Source organism: Jaculus jaculus, chromosome 1, assembly GCF_020740685.1.
Source record: "Jaculus jaculus isolate mJacJac1 chromosome 1, mJacJac1.mat.Y.cur, whole genome shotgun sequence".
Taxonomy (NCBI): Eukaryota; Metazoa; Chordata; class Mammalia; order Rodentia; family Dipodidae; genus Jaculus; species Jaculus jaculus.
The window spans coordinates 322,871,173-322,894,807 of record NC_059102.1 but is presented as its reverse complement, the minus strand read 5'-3'; the positions used below and the strand labels follow the sequence as shown (position 1 = coordinate 322,894,807).

The window sequence follows — 23,635 nt, the reverse complement described above, 5'->3', positions numbered from 1 at the left end:
TCACAGAAGAGCTCACGAGCGCCTCCTAGGGTGATGGAATGTTCCTTATCTGGCTGCTTGAGGTGTTACTCTGGGGAGGCATGTTTCAACATGTGGACCTATGACACCTCTCACACTTAAAACATGTAAAAGAACCATGAATACACTCACTAATGGGGAAGGAGGTCTAGGCTAGTACTGGAATATAGCATGTTCTTTTTTTTAAATTTTTTTTGTTTATTTTTATTTATTTATTTGAGAGCAACAGACAGAGAGATAGAGAGAAAGAGGCAGACAGATAGAGAATGGGTGTGCCGGGGCCTCCAGCCACTGCAAACGAATTCCAGACGCGTGCGCCCCCTTGCACATCTGGCTTATGTGGGTCCTGGGGAATCGAGCCTCAAACCGGGGTCCTCAGGCTTCACAGGCAAGCGCTTAACCATTAAGCCATCTCTCTAGCCCTATAGCATGGTCTTGATAAGTACTGATTAAGAACAAGTGAACGAACGGACGTGAATAAAAATGAACAAATGGAATGAATAAACAAATCTGCTGGAAACAGAAGAAGCAGTGTCTGAAAAACCACGGGCTCATGAAGAAGTTGGAAGGCGTCCAGTAGCTTCCATGCAGCTTCTGTGATGAGGGCGGTGAAGATGTTTCAAACTGGAAAGACCTTCACAGCCACAAGATAGCTTAACCCCATCTTTCCTAAGAATGAGCCATTTAGCTTTTAGACAAGAGCAGACGTGGAACTAAAAATCTTGGTCGTTATGGAAAAGCACCTTTAGAAGGAAGCAGTGGCTGTTGCATGTGCGCTGTGGAGCCTTGTTTAGGAGACTAAGTGAGAAACTGCTCAGTACCAATAGCAGTTTCTCATGCTCGGGGGTGGCAGGGTCTCAGGGGAGAACTCAGCCAAGACAAGAGGTTGGGAGGAAAGGGTGCATACGCAGAACCATCAGGTCACAAACCCGAGACGTGTGTGCTTACAAACGGGGTCCCCCAAATCTAAAATCACCTCCCTACATTTTTGTTGACCTCACTTATAAGTAGTAATGCAAAAGGGGTAGAAAGGAAAACAAAAATACATAGCAATTGTGCTGGTCATTGCCCTTAAAGATGGAAGATTGCTAAATGTCTAAAAAAGTCTACCATTCTTCAAACAAGCAATGACCTTGTTGTAACCATCTCCATCTCGCTATATAGTGGCCTGAAATTCAGCTCTGTTTTAGCTAAGTGTGACTAGGTATATGGGACAATTTGGTATAACTGAACGGTTCCAGTTCAGGAAGAAAGCTACTTGAAAATTGTTCAGTTGCACAACAGAATGAATTATCACTTCATTTGCACGGACCAAAAAAAAAAAAATCTATTAATGCTCAATTGAGCCTGAACCAGTTGCGAAACAGGTGAGAATTTATGGTTGGATACTCTGATTGAGGCCCAATTAATGTTCAAGACAGTTTTTTAATGAATTAAGTCCCAACTCATTTGTATGCTCCGTCCCTTCCAACACCTAATTGTGCCTAAATCAAGCTACCCTTGAGTAATCACAGAGCCCTCAGGGTGCCCAAGGGCATTTTGGGCTCCTCTGTGCGCTGGCCCAGACTCACCCAGACCCTCCTCCTTCAGCTGTTTACTTTCTGGAACCAACAGGACTTGTGATACCATGATTAGTTATCATTAAAGATCATAATTAGCTATGGATTTGGAGATCTGCATTTGGCTTAGTGGTTTTTCATGGCTGGTGTCAGGCAATCTCTACGTCAAGCAGCTGGGAACGGCGCGGGCCTTTGAAGGATGGGCGGGGGTGTGGGGGGGGGGACTGGAAAACCTGGTGGAGTACCAGTGAAGAGTGAGTGGGAGCAGATGAGGAGAGAGACAGAGTTGGTCACACTGATCAGGATGAACCCCTCCCCCTCCCCTGTCCCCTCTCTCCTCAGTGCTGGCTAAAGGCTATTGTGCATATGTCACCAGGTATCGCCTGGGTGTTTAACGTCCACCCCCACCATATTGTGAGCTGCCCAAGAGTGGAGACCATCTGCTCTGCTATTCCCAATGCCCTGTTTATTGTAGGGACCTAAGAAATATTTTTGAATGATGAAGTGATTGGAATGAATAAACAGGTTAAAAAAGAAACTTGCACTTATGCTCTGCATGTCCCAAACAATTTCCTGTGTGTGCTTGGTGGCCTCAGTCAGACTCTAGGGATCAGTTTCCTTGAAACTCCTTAGCAAGTTCTTTTGGGCTATAATCCCTTTGTCAGAAGAGTATCACACTCCATAAATGACAGAATTAAATGTTAGCACCAGGTGAGATTGGAAGTATAATGTAAAACTTCTCTTACAGTCAGCCTTGCAAAACCCTTTGGAAGAAAGCTCATCTCTTGTTGAGTCCAACCCAGGAGAGGATTTACTTAATGTCAACAACATCTCACCCACGGATTCTGCCTCCTAGCTTAGAGATGTGCTTAGCTTTCAAGAGACCTTTTCTTTTTTTCAAAGATTTTATTTTTATTTAGTTATTTATTAGAGACACAGACAGGGAGAGAGATAGAGAGTGAGAATGGGCACGTTAGGGCTTCTAGCCACTGCAAACGAGCTCCAGACGCATGAGCCAGTATGTGCATCTGGCTTACATGGGACCTGGAGAATCAAACCTGGATTCTTAGGCTTCTCAGGCCTGCACCTTAACTGCTAAGCCTTCTGGCTAGTCCTCAAGAGACCACTTTTTTTGTGAACAATCTGTGTGTTTATATATATGTATCATGCTCCAGTCTGTAGGATATACTGGCCCAACTAGGGATTCATCAGATCTGATCCCCAAGTACAAGCTCATTTTCAGGACCAGTGAAGTCACCAAGGCACAGTCACTGCCCCTTGATCTTACCTCACTCTTTGCTAAGTACATAGTTTGGATGTTCCATTTGTTTGGCATGTGTATGAGTGTGTGTACATGCTGGTCTGCACGCATCTGTATGTATGTGGGGGGCAAAAGTTGATGTTGGGTGTCTTTCTCAGTTACTCTCTGCCCCTTTTTACCAACACACAGTCCCTCATTTGAACCCAGAACTCACTGATTTGGCAGTCTGACTAGCCATCTTGACCTGGGATTCCCAGCTCGGCCTCCTGAGGGCCACCTTGTGCTTCTGGCTTATGTGGGTCCTGGGGAATCGAGCCTTGAACTGGGGTCCTTGGGCTTCACAGGCAAGCGCTTAACCACTAAGCCATCTGTCCAGCCCTTGGAGAATATTTTCTTAAAGGGGCTCCCAGACATTGTATCAATGGGGCCGACCGTGTGTTTTTGAAGTGCAGGAGAGATAAGAATGACATCCTAAAGTCAGGGTAGAGAAATGAGGACTGGAAAATTCTCCCCTTGTCAACAGTGGTGCTGGCATTAGTGACCCCCTTAGTTCAACGTGGGCTCAGCCTGTTCTCTCGGAAATCCCAGCTCTTCTACACCTCGCCCTTCTCAGAGAGCTCAGACTGAAGAAAGCTCACAAACGCCAGTTGCAAAGCTGGACTGTCTGGGGTGGTAATTGGGGAAGTTCCCAGAGCTTCCACTACTGGCCAGATACCACTTGAGGAAGCTGATTATCTCAGACTCTGCCAGGTCTGCTTTCACCCACACCTCCTGCTTATCCCTTCCATACCTCGCTGGTACTCGGCCAAGCTTCAGCGCTGGGCACCGTGATAACCTCTCCTACTGATGGGGGTCTGGGAGCCTGTTCACTTACGAATGCCTCAGGCACTCCCACCCTATTAAGGGAGAGCCAAGGGAGGGGTTCAGACCTCTAGGCTCCAGGGAGAGCATCACCGTACACAAGTTTGGAGTCAAGGGCAGCTCACCCATCCTAACATTCCTGTGCGCATATGGGGGGGGGGGGGGTTAGGTGGTATTGTGAACTCAGCCTCGTTCATGCCAGCAGGCCCTCTACCACTCAGCTGCACCTGTACCTTTTTTTTTTTTTTTTTGAGGTAGGGTCTCACCCTACCCTAGGCTGACCTGGAATTCACTATGGAGTCTCAGGGTGGCCTTGAACTCACAGCGATCCTCCTACTTCTGCCTCCCAAGTGCTGGGGATTAAAGGGATGCGCCACCACGTCCAGCTTTGTTTTGGACTTAAATATGGGCAGACCTTGAATTTTCAATCCCCCTGCTACTGCCTCCCGTGTAGCTGGGATTACACACCTGTGCTTTCCGGCAGGCCAGCTGGCAAGGCTGTTAAGGGTGTCTGTACCTGCCATTGTTATGTAGATTCAGCACTGATTTGTGCTTGCGTCTGGAAAGGGGGGCGGGCGGTTAAAGCTCTTTTTCTTTTTCCTCTCCTTTATTTCATGCTCCTGGCAGAGGGGCTGTAGCCATCAGTCCCAGATTCACAGGCTCCTCCTCTCAGGTCCACAGTCTCATCTATAAGCGTTCATACGTGGACTTTGCAAATTCATGGCATTCCTCACTTGTTATTTCTACAACATTCCGCACACTGTATTGGTGAGCGGTGAGACAGGGAGTCAGTGAGGTAACTGCATTACCTAGTGGCTATGTGCGCTTGCACGCAACCTCTCTGTGCCTCAGTATCCCCATCTATAATAGGAGGATGATGGTAATGAGCTGTAGTCAGAATGAGACACCCATGGAGGGTTAGGCACAGTGACTCTGAACTATTACTATCATGTCCCTATTGAGAAATAACCCTTACGACACAGCTCATTCATGCACCACGCTAACTGCCTGTCGTGCCGCTGAGAAGCCAGAAAATGAGTATTGGAAACAATTTTCTCCTCCTGGTGACCCAGCCAGTTCAAAAATTAGCTGCTACTCCTTTTGAAAGATCGAGGGGAAACCCTACTCTTGCTTCTGCCTCTATAAATGGGAGGGAAAGTGACTCCGGGAGCAGTGGATGTGACCCTAGGCAAGAATGGTCCAACTGCTTCCCTCCTCCTGTGGGCCTAAGCCTTCTCCATGGCTATCTGTTCCTGTGCTTCTCATCAGAGTTTGCTCTTTCCTGAGCCCTGTGGTCTGTGGGGAAGAGCAGGAGGAGCCCCTCCCACTCTGCTGAGTTTAAGAAGAGAAAAGATTTAATTCCCAGCCATACACTTGTTATCTCTTGACAATTCCTTGGCTTAGAATCTAGGAGGAAGAGACTTTGATTAGAACCTCAGAACTGAACTAAACTAAAGGAAGATAACCTTGGTGCTCAAAAGGGAAACGGTGCATCTCTTCTTTTTCCATCCAGGTCCGAAACTGTTACATTCTGTTACCCAACACGGACTAACTGTGGTGGGCAGAGGAAAAGGTCAGCATGGTGGTTGTGCTGTCCAGAGGTTCTGACTGGGTTGGAAGACTGACACTGCTCCCAGGTTAGGGGAGGAATAGAGCTCTTGGAAACAAAAGAGATGAAGTGCGGAGTTTGTGAGTCAAACTGATGCTTGAGACCAGGGCTGTGGCCTGATAGAATGCCACCCCACAGCATTGCACCCTCAGCAACTCACACAGAACAAGCTTAGCAGAGTTAATTTATTGACAATCACTGCCCGGACTTCTAAGAAAATAATAACCATGCCTGAAAATTTCTATAATGAAACACAAAACCACCACTAGCCAGGGAAGGTAATAGCTAGGAGGGGAGAAGAAAAGAAAGTGAGAATGCTGAAAATCTCATAAAACAGAGTCTTTGATGTCCCAGTGATATTCTGAGCTCACCCTCTCTGCCTCCTAATAGTCATTAAAATGTACAAAAATGAATGTTTTTAAAGCAGCTATACTAAGAATCATCATTGCTACAGTTGCCTGGCAACCTGAGACTTTGGTTATTTTATTTCTAAACAGGGAATGCTATAAACTGGTATCTGGAGTTTGTGCAAATAGTTCTAAATTGATGTTCTCCCTGTAAACCCCGGGGAGATAATCCAGCACAAATGTATATTTAAAGGAGGTTAGACATGCACGTGTGTGCGTCTCTCATTCTCCAAGGTTTTCATGGAGCCTCTCCCCATTTTATGCTACCTTGAATATGATAGTCCTTTGCCTTCCTCCCCCCCCCCATTCCTGGAAAGTATCTATTTATTTTTATAGTACTTGTAAGAATCTACAATCATGTCCAGAGGAAGGTTCATGTGGAAACAAGGGAATTGAATATTGGGGTTCACAGCAGTCTTGAGACACTTCCTCCTGTTTCCCAGACCTCCATGGTTTTCTAGTTCTGAGAAAGCAAAGGAGCCCAACACTTGCATGACCCTGGGACGATGGGAGGTGAGTTTTGGGGGCAGGGTTGGGGGGGAGTCTGTGCACTGCACAGAGGTGGCCCTGTGAGGTCCTTGTGATTTGCAGGCCTTCCACACTGCACTCCACTGCCTCTTGCACGGAAGAGGTGTTAACACCTTGGTAAAAGCAGCTGCCTCTGTGTATAAAACATCGCCCTTCCCACCACCCACCGAATCTCTGGCTTGAATTTGTTCCCATCGCTGCCTGCTGGTCTTAGTGAGCTGCCGTGCCCGGGTGCTCTGTCATTCCTATGCCAGCCTTGGTTCTGGCCCCCTGGGGGATGTAAAGAGGCAAGTGTTTCCACTGCAGACCACGGAAAGGTGTCCCTGGCACGTTGGTGGGGTGGAGGCATCTGGAAGCAGATGCTGCTGGTTTGCAGTCTGAAGCCTGTGATCAGGCTTGGTGTGTCCTGTGCTTGGTGTGTTTGTTCAACTGTGAAGGGAAGGAAACACATTGAACGCAGGTGCCTGAGTCCAGAGAGCTCACCAGTGACTGATCAGAACTAAAAAGGATTGGGTCTCAGGCTGCAGCACTAAGTCCTTTTATTGATTTATTTATTTTTTGGTTTTTCGAGGTAGGATCTCAATCTAGTTCAGGCTGACCTGGAATTCACTATGTAATCTCAGGATGGCCTTGAACTCACAGTGATCCTCCTACCTCTGCCTCCCGGGTGCTGGGATTAAATGCATCATTAAATGCTGGGATTAAAGGCGTGCGCCACCATGGAAAGAATGTAAGAGCCAAATGAAGGGTAGGACTGCTTACAATACAATCTTCCAGTCACAAAATGGCCTGGATACCTTGCAGTGCCCGGTAGAGATGATGACATCAAAATAAAAGAGGCTAATTGAGAGGGGGAGGGGCTATGATGGAGGGTGGATTTATGAAGGAGAAAGTGGGAGATGGGAAGTGATTATCATGGTTTATTGTTGATAATTATGGAAGTTGTTAAACTTTTTTTTTTTTTTAAAGAGGTGTTTGGTGTTCCTGAATATGACATCCGAGGTTGTCCTCTGGTTTCCACACACATTCTCTGGCACATATGTGCTCATATCATAAACACACATACACACAAGTACACACACAAATAAACTCCTATCTCAGATGGTGAGCCCTCAAACAAAAAACTTTTTGCAAAACTCAGTGCCATAGGATTGGCTCCCATGAGGTCTTGCAGCAAGCCCTTGCTAGTATCAGACTGTATGATATACTAAAGTAATTATTTCTCCAAATGAATAACAGTTATAAATGAAGGTAAGTGTTTCAGGGCATGAAGCATCACTGTGGGAAGGGTGTGCATGCTAAGAGCTTGTACCCTTTATGAGAAAATGCCCCAAACAGACCAGTAGAGGAAACAGCGTTTCCATCTTTACAAAGCAGAGCTATGGCATCAAAACACTTTAGCTGAAGCAATGCTCACCTTGACAGATTCTCAGGGTGGTCTGCCTGAGGTCCCATGCCAACAGTGTGTGCCTGGGATACTAGTATAGGGTATGAGAAGTCATGCCAGTGCCTCTCACTATTTTCTTTTTTCTCATCCATCAATTATTAAGACTCTTAGCACCCTGTTACCCAGGAAGTGGTGAGGAATAGCCAACAACTATAATGAATGGGCCTGGAAAGAAATTTGCGAATGCGCTGTCAAAATGCTCAGAGCAAGGACAAATCTCCCTGGGGTGCGAGGCGACCCGAAGTTAGGGCACAATAGATGCACCCCGTCAGTGTGAACTGACTCGGGGGTTGGAGCCCTTGGTAGTCTCCCCGCCTTTCCTCGTGCTTTTCTGAGTGGTATCACCATTTAAGATTGATTGACGGCGCTCAGACTGACCAGGCTGCCCATGCTGCGTGATGGCCGAGGCTGGGAACCCATTTTCCACCTGCGACTTTCATCTGCAAAGGCAATATCATTTGCAAAGAACCATTCCGGGCACATGTAGGGTGCCTGTGGGAGTGCCTGGGATGGGAAATGAATCCAACCTCACTCTCTGCCTTGCTCCCATGACAAATCGCCTGGGACCGTGATGAAGAGAAATGAAGACAGGCGATATCCCCTCTGCGCACATTCCGGTTAATTTCCCAGAAGCAAGCACAAGTAATGCAGGTTCTGAGCACAGAGTTGTCTAGGGTGACAAATGAAGAGGCAGTGGAGCTTTTGTGTTCCGGAGTGTGGGGGATGGTAAAGAATATGGAGTCTGAGTTCCTGTTTTTATTTTATTTTTTTTCCCCCTGAATATGAACAGAACACTAGGAAACTGCATTGTCAAAAACATTCCCTCCCCAAGGCATCTTGAGTGGTGTGCAGTGTGCTAACACAATGCTGTCGAATGTGGCACCAGGGCACTGTTGGAACTGATAAAGACATGTAGGCATCCCCGTGGGGCTGAGAGCCACCATCCTGCCCAGTGAGGCTGCTAAGTGTCTGACAAACCCCTGATGAGAATGGGGAGGGGTCCACCACGTGGCCCCAGGTGCCAGCGTCTCTACAACTGGGGAAAGCATGTAGTTTGATCATGCCACCAACTGCCTGGGAGACTTGAATGTCACCTTTCTGGGCCCTAAAAGAAGACAGTTCCTAGTTGATTAATGACTTTGCAAGTGAGATGCCCAAACACCAAGTACTGCATAATTGCCATGGCTGAGAAGCTGAGAAAATGCTATACATTTTCAAAAAGCTTACATACAGAGACAGGGATTGGGGAACCAAGGGATGATAGAAGAAACGTACTGGCCAACAGAAGAAATGTTTGCGCAGGACAGACAAGGTGGCTGACCGGGCCACCACACTTCCTAGTGCTGAGCAGTGGCACCCCAGCAGGTTTTTAGAGATGTATGTCAGGCAGAGCCAGGACGGCTGATGGAAGCAAGGGCTCAAGGGCCATTTGCTTAAGTGGATCCATGTCCTGCAGGTTGGGGACAAACCCATGATGGCGTCTCGTGCATTTACGTCAAGTCTGTGCTTACAGAATTTTCAGATGGCTCATCCCTTGGGACGCCAGAGTGTTAGAGAGGGGCTCCTGGAAGGGATATAGAACAATGTCTGCAGGGGCTGGTGGCTTTTGGTTACAGTCTGTCAATCCTCCTAACAGGGCAGGTGGCTGCTTTTTAAGACTATCTAGGGGCTGAAGGATGGTTTAGCAGTTAAGGCACTTACCTGCGAAGTCAAAGGACCCAGGTTAGATTCCCCAGGACCCACGTAAGCCAGATGCACAAGGTGCTGGAAAGCCCTTGTGCATCCATACGTTCTCTCTCTCTCAAATAAATAAAATTAGATATTTGAAAAAAGAGATACCAAGTACTGTTCCTCTAAGGAAAAAAAAAAAGACTAGCTGATGTTAAAATTGTGTTTAGTTTAACCAGAGACCTCAAACTCATAGTAAAAACAATTTTTAATATCTCTCCATTTGTTTAGAGTAATACTGAACTATAACCAAGAGGAAGTTACTTTACCTAAATCAGAAATACTCATACATTTGCATTCATCCACCCCCTCCTACCAGCAATTTAATAATTCAAATAGACAAATATTAATTGAAATCATAAAGATATAACACTCTTTAGGAAAAAGGTTAATGATATAAGCACACTACACAACCTTGTAATATTATAGTATTTTGAATTTTGTCTACACCATGGTCTATAGTGTTATCACATTCTGAGAATGATTCTCATTTTATGGAAACCAACCAGGTCTCTTTCCTTTCTAAGATTTTTAACCTTGACAGGTCTACTTCACAATGACCTTTTTTTCTTTGTTTGTTTTTTTTTTTTCCCTCCTCACACATGCACTGGGCTTTTTCAACAGCAGAAATGATCAAAAATGAAACTTTGAAACCTTCAACTTGAAATCTTTTCTCATAGATATTGGTCCTCACAGGGCTTGGAAAGCCACTTCTGGGAGTATCCAGCTGGGATTCTGAACCCCAAGAATGGACACAGGGCTGTAACTACTATTTAAGCTCCCAAAGGCCGCCTAGTCATGATCCTCCTGGTGGGGAGCAAAATCACAGAGTGTGGGGTGTTCCGTCACCTGTGGACACAGCGCCAGGAAGGAGAATTCAAGGGCTCGGCCTGAATCCCAGGAACGGTACAATAAATTGCCCAACTTACCTGTTTTTCTTCCCACACAATGATAATTTATATTTACAGGATTGTCACAGGTTAAATAAATGATTTCATACATATTTGTCCTCAGCCATTGTAGTTAAGAGGATAGGCTCAACCAGATTGTTACTGGTGACTCACCACAGCCTTCTAACTTCTACAAAGAATACCTATCAGTAACATCCTTCCGAGTTTCATTTCCCTGTGATATAGATAACCTATACAGGCCTAACCCTCGTCTTGTGAATTGTGGAGGTTCATACAGCTAGCAGGAGACACAGCTTAGCTGGGAAAAGGTGATGGGAGCTGGTCAAGCTAAGAGTCCAGACAAAGTCATGTCTTTGGCTGTACCAGATGGGGAGCAGCTCTGATTTTATGTTCCCGGAGCAGTAATAGTAATAGTAAGAGGGGCAGGGCCCTGTGTGTGGAACGAACATTTGTATGGAATGATGCATGGTGATTCCCAGGCATTATAAGCTCTCCCATATAGGTCAGATGATATATTACAGTATACATGGGAAATTGGAGGGAGACATACTCATTCTAAAAAAAAAATCTGTTATTTATCTGAAATTCAAATCTAACTGGGTAACCTATATTTTTATGGATTTATTAATGGATTTAATCTTGCATCCTTATTCTTTTATTCTTTTTTCCCCCTTTATTAAGGAAGGGAAGGGAAGGAGAGAGGCATGGAAGGAGGGAGAGAGGGAAGGAAGAAAGGAAGGGAAGGAGAGAGAGAAGGAAGAAAGGAAGGAAGGAAAGAAAGGAGGAAGGGAGAGGAGAAGGAAGGGAGTTGAGGGAGGAAAGAAAGAGAGGAAGGAGGAAAGGAGCGGAGGAAAGGAGAAAGGGAAGAAGCGTGTAGAAAGGGAGGAAGGGAAGAGGGGAGGGAAGGGATAGAGGAAAGGAGGAGGGGAGGGCTTGTATCCCTATTCTTTTAAAAAATATTTTATCTTTATTTATTTATTTGACAGAGAAAGAGGGAGAGAGAAAGAATGGGCATACCAGGGCTTCCAGCCACTGCAAACAAACTCCAGATGCGTGTGCCCCCTTGTGCATCTGGTTAGCGTGGGTCCTGGGGAATCGAACCAGGGTCCTTTGGCTTTTCAGGCAAATGCCTTAACTGCTAAGCCATCCTTAACTGCTAAGTCACTCTTTGTGCGATTGCTTGCAATCCCATGAAAATAGACATACTGATACAGTGCTGATAACAATCCATCAATAGTAAATGGACTTGAGATCTCAACTGCCTTCCCTTCCTGTTTTGTCTGAGCAGCCTCAAATTCGGACTACAATGGATTTCCATACTTTTTTACAACTTTCCCTTCGGGATGATGATAAATTACACAATTGTTAGTTAAGGCTGATTGCTGACACTGACATTAATGACATCCAGACTTCTTTTCAGCAGCACCTCTGTCCACACGGGCCTGGACAGAAAGTTTCACTCCCAGGTCTGGCTCTATGCTGCCTTCATCTTGTTCCGCCAGTAGGAGACGTCACTTACTTGTATGGGACATGTTTGCTGCCATTGACGAGAGCCAGGATGACGTTGCCCAGAGCAGACAGCGAGAGGCCAAGACCTGAGCCTCCTTCTCGATTCTTGCTAAGAGTTTTCACGCAGCTGCCGAGATCAATGAGATGTAGGCGGCTGCGGCCTCCAGACACTGCCACAGGAGCAAAGACAACGAGACAAGAAAAGAGACAATGGTCAGTTCTGGCAAACATATTTTCTGTTCTTCATGCAGCTCCTTGGGACATCTGAGGAAAAAGTAAAAGGTTGACACTGGTGACCTGATATGAAACCTAAGCAAGTCTTGCTCAGGTTACAAATAGCCACATCCTCTTAAATTTTGTCTTCCACACACCGCTGATTTTTTTTTTTTTAAGCCTGACATTCATATTATACAAGGGAATAATTTCTGTAGTTCTAACTGTCTAAAGTTTCAGAAAAGGCCGGTATTTCATTGAAGGAGGGTAAGGTTTGTACCCAAATGCACCTAAATGTCCTTAGACAGAAGAATTCTAAAACTCATCAACTCCATGAGTAATTATCATTTCTGGTTATTCATTGTTAAGATGCCAACCTAAACCTCATCCAGCAATCAGGTTGGTAACCCAAGGAAAACTCTGGAAGAAGTGAGAACCAAGTGCAAAGGCAGGGAAGGCCTAAGTATCTGTTGAGTGTCTATCTGCCAATTGCCAGGTGCATAGACACATTGGCATTGCTGAATCTCCACAGCAACATTATAAGCTAAATTCTACTATCCTCTTTTGCAGATGTGAACATTAGGGTTTATAAATGTTAAGAAGTTTGCCCAAGGCCGGGCGTGGTGGCGCACAGCTTTAATCCCAGCACTCAGGAGGCAGAGGTAGGAGGATTGCCATGAGTTCAAGGCCACCCTGAAACTCCATAGTGAATTCCGGGTCAGCCTGAGCTAGAGTGAAACCCTACCTCGGGGGGGCGGGAGGGAAGAAGTTTGCCCAAGAGTAATTCTACTTCTGGCCTCAATGAAATAAAATGGACCAGGTTGGGTCTCTTACCTGAAACAAAGGAAAAATGAGTAGAATGTATAAAACAACTGTTTCTAAGTCCAGACATCAGATAGAGAAAGATAATGATCCTCGAAGCACGTGAAAATGGCGAGGCAAACGCTACTGGTATTTCAGCTGATTGCCTGACTAGGGAGTTCCTGGTCGGCTAAGTTCAGGAAGAACCTGGTGGACTTCTGTAGTTGACGAGCGATAGCTGCAAGCCCAGGGTGACCCAGGCAGTAACCAACTGCAGGACAGAACATGGAAGGGGAAGGAACTGTGGAGACTGGCAGATGGACTCTTGAGTATTCAGCTGAATATTATCTGCAAAGATACATGAGGAAACTGCCCATAGCAAGTGCACTGACCATCTGGAAAGAACTGAGGAGGCAGTGCCCAGCACTCATACCAACCCAGAAAAAGTATCTGTAACCAACGCAAGCCTAGAAAGCCTACAAGTTTAAGGGTATTTGGCAGGGTACCCAGAAGGGCCTTGCTTCAGTACTGGGAAACTTAACATTAAACTCATCTGGCTCAACCTGACAAGTATTAAAAACAAGACCAGTATGGGTCAAATTATTTCCAAGTAACTCAAACACACCCCTCAGCAAAGCTTAATAAAATATCTTTAAATTATGAAATATTCAGCACCCACAAGGGAAAACAAAAGTTGAGCATCCGACAGAAAATAGCCAAGCATGCAAAGAGGCAGGAAACCAGCCACCATGATGACCAGTGTTTGAAATTAACCCAGAATGAGTGAATATAGCTGCTAGAATTGACCAAAGAGACTGTTAAAGATAGTTACTACAATCCTGTTTCAAATGTTCAAAAAGTTGAGAAATGGCCACCTAGGGTTGCATAGCAAGACCATTTTGGAAAAAGAGAGAGAGAGAAAGATAGATAAAGAGAAATGAAGAAGAAGAGGAAGAGAAAAAGGAAGGAAGGAAAGAAGACAAAAAGGAAGAAAGAGCAGAGAAGGAAACAGAGAAGGGAAGAAGAAGATGGATGCAAAGTATGGTGGGTGAAATGAAAACTATATTCAAAAGAATTAATGAGGGCTGGAGAGATGGCTTAGCGGTTAAGCGCTTGCCTGTGAAGCCTAAGGACCCCGGTTCGAGGCTCGGTTCCCCAGGACCCACGTTAGCCAGATGCACAAGGGGGCGCACGCGTCTGGAGTTCGTTTGCAGAGGCTGGAAGCCCTGGCACGCCCATTCTCTCTCTCTCTACCTATCTACCCCCCCTCTCTCTGTCACTCTCAATAAATAAAAATGAACAACAACAAAAAAAGAATTAATGGCAGCGCTGGAGAGATGGCTTAGTGGTTAAGGCTCTTGCCTGCAAAGCCAAAGGACCCAGATTTCATTGCCCAGGACCCATGTAAAGCTAGACGCACAAGGGGGTGCACAAGGAGGCTCATGCATCTGGAGTTCGTTTGTAGTGCCTGGAGGCCCTGATGTGCCCATTCTCTCTATCTGCTCCTTTCTCTATCTCTTTCTCAAATAAATAAATGAAAATATTTAAAAAGAAGCTGGGTGTGATGGCACATGCCTTTAATCTTAGCACTCGGAAGGCAGAGGTAGGAGGATCGCCATGAGTTCAAGGCCACCCTGAGACTACATAGTGAATTCCAGGTCAGCTTGGACTAGTGTGAGACCCTACCTCAACAAACCAAAATGTGTGTGTGTGTGTGTGTGTGTGTGTGTGTGTATATATATGTATTATATGGAATTAATGGTATATCTATATCTGACATTACAAAATGGAAAGATTAGTAAATTTGAATATCTACCAATATAAACTCTTCAAAAATTTTCATAGACAAAAATGAAAAGTAAGTAGGTTACATACAGAACACATGCACCAACAGATAGGAAATAAACAGAACTCTAGGGCATCAAGTGTCCAAAATACATGTAATTAGATTTTCCAAAGGAGAAGGCAGAGAGTGTTATTGAGATAAAATATTTGAAAAGAAATAATGGTCAAAACTTTTCCAAAATTGATGAAAACTATAAACCCACAGATCTTAAAAGCTCCCTCAGCCCCAGGCACAAGAAACACAAAGAGAACTAATGAAGGGCCATCAGAATCACTGCTCAGGAAGACTGAGGAAGAGAAAAACCCTAAAAGCAGCCTGAGGAGCAGCGCCTTGCAGACGGGAACACTGGTACATCCCGGGCTGAATTCCCCCGGAGATCATGCAAGTGAGGAGATAACGCAGCTACATTTTGAAAGGACTGAAAATTATCAAGTGAGAAGCGTACTCCCAGACAAGGTATCAAGCCAAAACAAGAGGACAGTAAAGACATATTTTAGACTTTTAAAAAGATGATGGACCCCAGCAAAATTAGATCCAAAAGAGGACAAAATTAGACAAAAGAGGGATTCGCGAGTTTTGCAAATAATTGCCACATTGATACATAGATAATATTTTTTTCTCAATATTGAATCTATTTAAAATATAACCACTCAATGAAAAAATAACAACAATGTAATATATGGGTAATGACATTGGTAAACTTAAAATGCTTGATAATAACAGCACAAAGGTCAGAGAGGAGAAATGAAAGCATAGTCTGGCAGTATTTCTTCTTTTTTGCTTGTTTGTTCCTGAGAGACAGGATCTTGCCCAGAATGGCCTCGAACTCCTGACTCTCCTGTGTCCTCAGTGCTGCTATTACAACCCTGTGCCTCCATGCCCAGATATAGAGTGCTTATCCTACACATGAATTTGTATAGCACTATTTAAAAATAAGCTGTGATAACATAAAGATGTATACTATGAACCTTAAAACAACAATCAAATTACCAAGTTATGCTGATAAATGAAAAAAATCCATATAGCAGAACCTTTGAAATGTTTAAGGCAGATTCAAAACAAAGAATGCAACAAAGAAAAGATTAGACAAAAAGAAAACAGAAAAGTCATACTTTGAATCAAGACACATCAATAATCACATTAAATATAAATAGACTCAATATGCTTATTAAAAGGCATAAATCGTCAGATTGGATCAAGAAGTGCAATTTTACTATATGTTGCCCCTGAGAAATTTAGATTTAAATAAATAACAGGTTTGGTGCAGAGGCAAGGAAAAGGCAAACATTAATCATTAGAGTTGGAGTGGATATACCAATATCAAACAAAGACTCTGAAGACAAAAGTACTGTAAGAGGCAAGAAGGAACATTTTATAATGGCATAGGGAATAACTGATCAGAGGCCATAATAAAAATGCTTCTGCACCTAACAACAGATGTTTAATACAAGAAATATGATTGAACTTCACGAAGAAATAGACAAGCCCATAATTATACCTGGAGATTTCTAATGCCCCTTTCTCAATAAGTGATACAACTAGTTTTGACAGAAAATTAGTAAGGATATAGATTTAAGCAACTTGACATTTATATTAACATTCAATCTAACAGTGGAATACAAGTTCTTTTAAAACACACACACATTTACCAGCACATTCCACATTCTGTTCCATAAAACAAGTCTAAATATGTTTTAAGAGATTCACATTATTCAAAATATGTTCTCTGACACAATGGAATTAAATTAGAAGTCTATGTAGAAAAACATCTGGAAAATCCCCAGATAGTTTGAAGCTTAACTACTCAGCTCCAAATTACCTACATTCAAAAAAAAAATATATAATGGAGATTTAAAAATGCTTTTAAGTGAGAAAAATGAAAACACAACCTATTCAATTTTATGTGATACCCTTAGGAGGGACTTTACAACATGAAATGCCAACAGTGGTTCCAAATCAATGACCTCAGCTTCTACTATAAAAATTAGAACAAGATAAGCATATTAAAGACAGATAAAATAAACAGCAAAAGGGAAATAACACAAAATCAGAGATCTGTGAAATAGTAAACCAAAAACAAAGGGTGTGTGTGGGGGAAACAATCAAAGAAATCAAATGCAGGTTCTTTGGGAAGGTCAATGGAATTAATAAACCTCTAACATGACAAAGGAAGGTATGAGGGGAAGAAGGAAGGGAAAGAGGAAATGAGGAAGGAAAAGAATGATTAATAACAGGAATGAAGAAATGGCCTCATGGATAGTTTATATAGCTAGCAAAACAGCAGTAAAACATTCCACCAGAAATCATGCAACTTAGAAAAATAGGTACTTTTCTTAAATGCATATGGTACCAAAACGCATGTCATACCAAAGCTTCCTCAAGTGGTAATAGATAAATACTGTATCAAGCCTGTGGTACAACCTGCCCACAAAGGGAATCTCTAGGCCAAGATGACTGTGCTGACCAACTCTACCAAATATTGAAAGGTGAAATGAGATCATTGCACCTAAGAGCAAACAGGAGAGACCAGGACTACCCTCATATGAAAAGTACATGAAGACATTTTAAGAACAGAAAACCAAATATCAATATCCCACATGAATACTGACATAAAATATCTAAATAAAGCTTTAGAGAGCTACATTAGAAAACTGTATTTAAGCCAGGCATGGTGGAGCATACCTTTAACCCCATCCCTCAGGAGGCAGGTGTAAGAGGATTGCTGTGAGTTCAAGGCCACCTTGAGATTACATAGTTAATTCCAGGTCAGCCTGGACCAGAGTGAGACCCTACCTTGGAAAGAAAGAAAGAAAGAAAGAAAGAAAGAAAGAAAGAAAGAAAGAAAGAAAGAAAGAAAGAAAGAAAGAAGACCTTATTTAGCAACACTATGAGTCAGTGGGCCTTATCCCAAAATATAAGGCTAGTTAACAGAAAATTGATACGTTAAATAAACAAAAATATGTGATTTCCTCAATGTATGCAGAAAAATCATTTACCAAAATCCAAAATTTATTCTTGATGAAAAAAATTTCTCAGTAGTACATAAACAAAGGTAACATTCTTTTTGACAAAAGGTCTCTACAAAAAAGACTGCACCTAAAGACATATTGATCAGTAAAAGACTAAATTCCTTTCCCCTCTCTCTAATCAGGAGCAAGACAAGGGATCCATTTTTGTCACTATTATTCAACTTTGGACTTGAAACCCTACCTGTGTAATAAGACAAGAAAAAAAAAAATCCACATTGTAAAGGATAAAATCAAACTATATGAGTAGAAGGAGCTTCTTGATTACCTAGTGATCTTAGCAAGCTTGCAGAATATAAGATCAAGAGACAGAAATCTCTTGTATTTCCAAATAGCTGTAATAATTCATTAGAAGTTGAAACTTTAATTAAGCTTGAAAACATGAAGTATTTGGATGAATCTTCCACCTCCCAAGAAAGATCTTTGCATTAAAAACTATGAAACATTGCTGATGGGAAGTAATGAAGATCTGAAATATTTAGAGACTTTTGTGCCCTTAGGTCAGAGCCACTCTGCTAAGGAGTCAGTACTCTTTATATTAATCTATAGATTCCATGGGATCCCAGTCAGAATCCCAAGTTTTATTATTGTTAGGCACTGCTTCCAAGAAATCATTTAAAAAGTAATCCTAAAATTTACATGGAAATGCAAGCTCCTAGAGTAGCCACAATAATGATTATTAAAATCTACCATCATCAAGATTGACACAGTATTAATATAAAAGCAGACAAATAGACCAGAGGAAAGGAACAGACTTCCCAAATGGAAACTGATATGAACAACTAAGTTTTTGGATTTTTTCTTTCTTTTTTTAAGGTAGGGTCTCACTGCAGCCCAAGCTGACCTAGACTATGTCATCTCAGGCTGGCCTCAAACTCACAGTGATCCTCCTACCTCAGCCTCTCAAATGCTCTCAAGACGTGTACCACCATGCCAGCAGCAACTGTTGATAAAGCCAATTTAGTGAAGAAAGGATAGTGTATTTGTTTGTTTATTTATTTTCTGCGACAAATGTCACTTTTTAAATATTTTTATCTATTTATTTGAGAATGAGACAGAGAAAGAGGCAGAGAGACAGAGAATGGGCACACCAGGGTCTTCAGCCACCGCAAACAAACTCCACACAAATGTGCTACCTTGTATATCCTGCTTACATGGGTCCTGGGGAATCAAACCTTGGTCCTTTGGCTTTGCAGGCAAGCACTTTAACTGCTAAGGCATCTCTCCAGCCCAAGATAGTTTATTTTTAACAAATAGTACCTGAACCATTAGACATTCATATACAAAAATATCTATAAAACAAAGCCAAAACAACCCAAATAATAAAAGCAACTTTAGTCCAAACATTGTAACGATACAAAACTCAACTTCTAGAAGAAAAAATTATAAGAAACCTTTGACACTGTATTAGGGTAAGTTTTCTCAGCTACAATACCAAAAACACAACCTATAAAAACACATCTAATAGACCATCTAAAATGAGTATTTTTGCTCTACAAAAGATAGTTTGAGGGCTGGAGAGATGACTTAGTGGTTAAGGTGCTTGCCTGCAAAGCCAAAGGACCCAGGTTTAATTTCCTAGGACCCATGTAAGCCAGATACACAAGGTGGTAATGCATCTGGAATTCATTTGTAGCAGCTAGAGATCTTGGTGCACCCATTCCCTCTATATATCTGCCTTTTTATTTCTTTCTCTCTCTTAAATAAATAAACAACACTTTAAAAAAGATACTTTGTGGAGAGTTAATAAAATGCCAAATGGAAGGGCTGGTACGCAGAATTCATGAGAAAAAAAACAACTTAAAAAATGATTAAGGGGGCTAGAGAGATGGCTTAGTGGTTAAGCGCCTGCCTGTGAAGCCTAAGGATTCCCATTTGAAGCTCGATTCCCCAGGACTCATGTAAGCCAGATGTACAAGGGGACACACGCATTTCTCTCAAATAAATAAATAAAAACAAACAAACAAACAAAAAAGAATGGCTAAGGATGCGAACACATGTCACAGAGAGGTGTAGATGACAAATGGGAAAATGGAAAGATCGTTAATCTCACTGGTCATTAGAGAAATGCAAATTACAATCAGTGAGATACTGCTATACATATATTAAATAAAAAATTTAAACATTTAAACCATTTAAAAGACCAGTGGCACCACATGCTGGTATGGATGTGGAAGAACTGGAACTCTCATATGGGGATATTCTTTTTGTTGTTGTTGTTTTAAGGTAGGGTCTCACTCTAGCCCAGGCTGACTTGGGATTCATGATGTAGTCTCAGGGTGGCTTCAAACTCACAGCGGTACACCTACCTCTGCCTCCCATGTGGCCTCATTGGCTTCTGAGCCAGCGGAAGCTGAAAGGTGGCCTTTTTGGTCCTAGACTTGACTTTCCCCATGTAGTTTGGCCCTTGGCATGGCACTGGCCTCTATGGCTATCTCTTTTCCCTCCCCAAGCTTCCAGGACTCTCTCTCCAAGGTGGTCCCATTCATTCCATCATACTTGCTGCTTCTAGAAATGTGGCTCCTCCCTCTGCTGTTCCTTAGTGTGTAGAGGAATAAGCAAAGGCCGATATGGAAACTTCTGGAGCTGCAAGGTTTCCATAAAGGCAGCTCTCTGGAGTGAGCTCTGGGTGTCGGGGGCTGCATGTGAGGGGCAGGCAGCATCTGGACGTGCACATGTAGGTATGTGCCCGCATGAAGGGCCCGGTGACCATGCTGACAGTGCGGGGTGAGCCACAGCTTTCCTGTATGATGTGAATTTGGGGAACCACGTCTTAGCCCTTCACCTCTTCTATCTCATCTCTCCCTCGGTTCCCAGGAGTAGTACTGGTAGTGAAGGCTGACAGGAAGCAAAGCACTCCTCTCAGGGCCTCCAGTTCCTCCAGCCCAGGGCCAAGAACTCTCCACAACCATGAAGTTACTTTTGCTTTTCCTCAACTACCCCAGCACAAGATATGGGCTGGAGAGACAGCGTAGCAGTTAAGGTGTTTGCCTGCAAAGCCTAAGGACTCATGTTCAAGTCCCCAGGTCCTACGTAAGCCAGACACACAGCAATGCAAGTGTGCAAGGTCATACAAGTGCACAAGGGGGCACATGCATCTGGAGTTTGATTGCAGTGGCTGTAGGCACTGGTGCATCAATTCTCTCTCACACTTTCTCTCATAAAAAAGGCAGTCCGTTGGGCTTGCCTCAAAAAGAAAAAGCGCAAGGTATGTTATTTCTATCCCATTTCAGATCATGCAAGATAAGGTCACAGCAACGTGTTAGGGAAATAGTTATTTTTAAACAGAATATCATTTGTTATGCAGCCTAATTATACACGCAGGAGAATCTTAGGTGTTCCACATACACCTTAGATGAAAGGGCAAAGACAGAGACCAATTTGGATTTCCAGACTCTAATAATGCATTTGGTGTAATGGAATAAAATGTGTAATGTACACGTAATAAAACAGAACACAGGGTACAAAAGGCACAGTTTAGACTGTGCTGAAGAGTATTATAAAATACCTGTAATTACACCCACATGACTCAGAGTGAGAGGCATCCTTGCACAATGGAAAATTTACTCTCTGCTCTGTACCTACTGGCGTTTTGGTAGTCAACAGGCGTGGTGGCGCACAGCTTTAATCCCTGCACTTGGGAGGCAGAGGTAGGTGGATCACAGTGAGTTCGAGGCCACCCTGAAACTACATAGTGAGTTCCAGGTCAGCCAGCCTGGACTAGTGTGAGACCCTACCTCGAAAAACTGAAAAAAAAACAAAAACCACAAATCTTGAATTTCACACACAGTATGGTACCTGTTCTAGAATGGTGCAAAGTCAGTGAGGACAGGCCATTTGTTATCATCACAAATCTACACCGTTACAAGTGGCTATAGAGAAGGACACTCTGTGACATTGGGGGGGGGGTGCAATTAGCAGGTAGGAAGCAGGTTCCTTATTGATTTTTTTTTTCAGCTTTCTGAGGTCAAGACCACAAAAGTTAAAGGGCCATAATTCAGTCCGCCTTGAGCAATTCTTTACTTACAGTTTAAGTCTAGACTTGGACCAAACCAAATTACCCACATGCCTTACTCTCCCCCTAGAAAGTATTATACTAAACTTTGTCTACTAAAATATCTGCTGAACTCTCCTAATGTCACTTAAAGCCAACAACAGTCTTTGGAATGCATGAATCAGCCTCAAATTATAGGTGAGAAAACTGAGGTTCACAAATGCTAAATAAATCCCCCAAGAGCACATCAAAAATCAAAGGTGAGTCTAAGATGGAATCCAAAGCACAGTACAAAGCAGGCAGAATTCTTGTAGCACACTTTGCCTCAACGCACCTCCCAAGCTGGGCAGCGCCCTGGAATCACTTGGGACCATCAAAGAAATGCTGCTGCCTGGCTCCTACTCTGAGGGTTTCTGGTTTAATTGGGCTGGAGTGCCTCACAGGCGCTGGGCTTCACTGAAAAGCTTTCCAGGTTACTCCAATGTGCTGCAAAACCTGGCACCTACTGTCTCCCCTCCTGGCTGGCTGGGTTAGCCAGTCCCTTGGTCACCCATGGAAGATGTTGCCTGACACCCACAGCAAGGTCAAGGCTTGTGGTTAATGGCCTAAGCACTTCCGCACCAGAAAATAAGCCATCCATTTATCAATAGGTCAGCTGTATTTCTTTTTATTTTAAGTAGAAACTTATTTATTTATTTATTTGAGAGCGACAGACAGAGAGAGAAAGAGGCAGATGATAGAGAGAGAATGGGCGCGCCAGGGCTCTCAGCCACTGCAAACAAACTCCAGATGCACGCGCCGCCACCTTGTGCATCTGGCTTATGTGGTCCTGGAGGATCGAACTGGGATCCTTTGGCTTTGTAGGCAAACACCTTTAATTGCTAAGCCATCTCTCCAGCCCCGTATTTCTTTCTAAATCTATTCATGCCGCTTGTACTTATTATACACAAAATAAGTAGTTATTATAAATAAAAACATAAATGCACATACACCAATAAAATATTATTTTGTAAAGGGAGTTACTCTTCATAGGAAAATTAAATTCAGTGCTTTGGAAAGATGTGATAGACTGATTTGAAAAAGATGTTGAATTAAGGGCACATGAGAAATTAAGAGTTGAAAGTGATAAGAATCTAGAGAAAGTCTGATTCCAGTTGGCTGCACTATAACGTTGTAAATTCTTGAATCTCTTTGAAGAAATTCAAGCAGAAACTGGACTACTCATAGGAGCATGGTTTATGAAACTAAGTTGAAAATTTGCTTGAAAGAGAAAGTTACAATTACATAAGATTAATGAATCAACACATATTTAAGTTAAAATGCTTATGCTCAAAGGTAACTTTTTTACTTTTTCTTTTCTTTTCTTTCTTTTTTCAAGGTACGGTCTCACTCTAGCCTGTAGTCTCAGAGTGGCCTTGAACTCATGGTGATCCTCCTACCTCTGCCTCCCGAGTGCTGGGATTAAAGGCGTGCGCTACCATGCCCAGCAAAAAGGTATCTTTTCATATGATTCCCTTCTTTAATTAGCTTTCTCAATGTACTGACTAATTCCAGGTACTGTGGCTAACCCATACCACCTGCTGGTGCCAAAATTGACTGAGTGTGTACTGGATACATGAGACCAAAGGTGTAAAGGAGGAAGAATTAATTTTGGCTCATAGTTTCACAGATGCCAGTTCTTGGCCCCTGAATCGCATAGCTGTTGGCCTGAGGCTGACCATCATCATCATAGTGGGAGTGTGACAGGGGAGTCTGACTCCCTTCTTGGCAGTAGGAAGCACAGAAGAATAACAGGAAGAGGCCAGGGCCGTGATCGTCTTCAAAGCCATGTCCCCCAGGCACTTACTTCTTTCAATGAGGCCCCTTGTGTGTTTTTTTTTTGTTGTTGTTGTTGCTGTTTTTTTTTTAGGATTTTTG

The 23,635-nt window shown here is 43.2% G+C and overlaps 1 protein-coding gene across 1 annotated transcript in view; it reads right to left on the bottom strand.

Moving 5' to 3' along the window:
• Kif26b (kinesin family member 26B) overlaps positions 1-23,635 on the bottom strand; it is a 541,264-nt gene that overhangs the window by 47,624 nt on the left and 470,005 nt on the right. Inside the window, exon 10 of the mRNA XM_045152420.1 lies at positions 11,849-12,008. Coding sequence (XP_045008355.1) covers positions 11,849-12,008 — 160 coding nt within the window. The remainder of the gene's footprint in view (positions 1-11,848; positions 12,009-23,635) is intronic.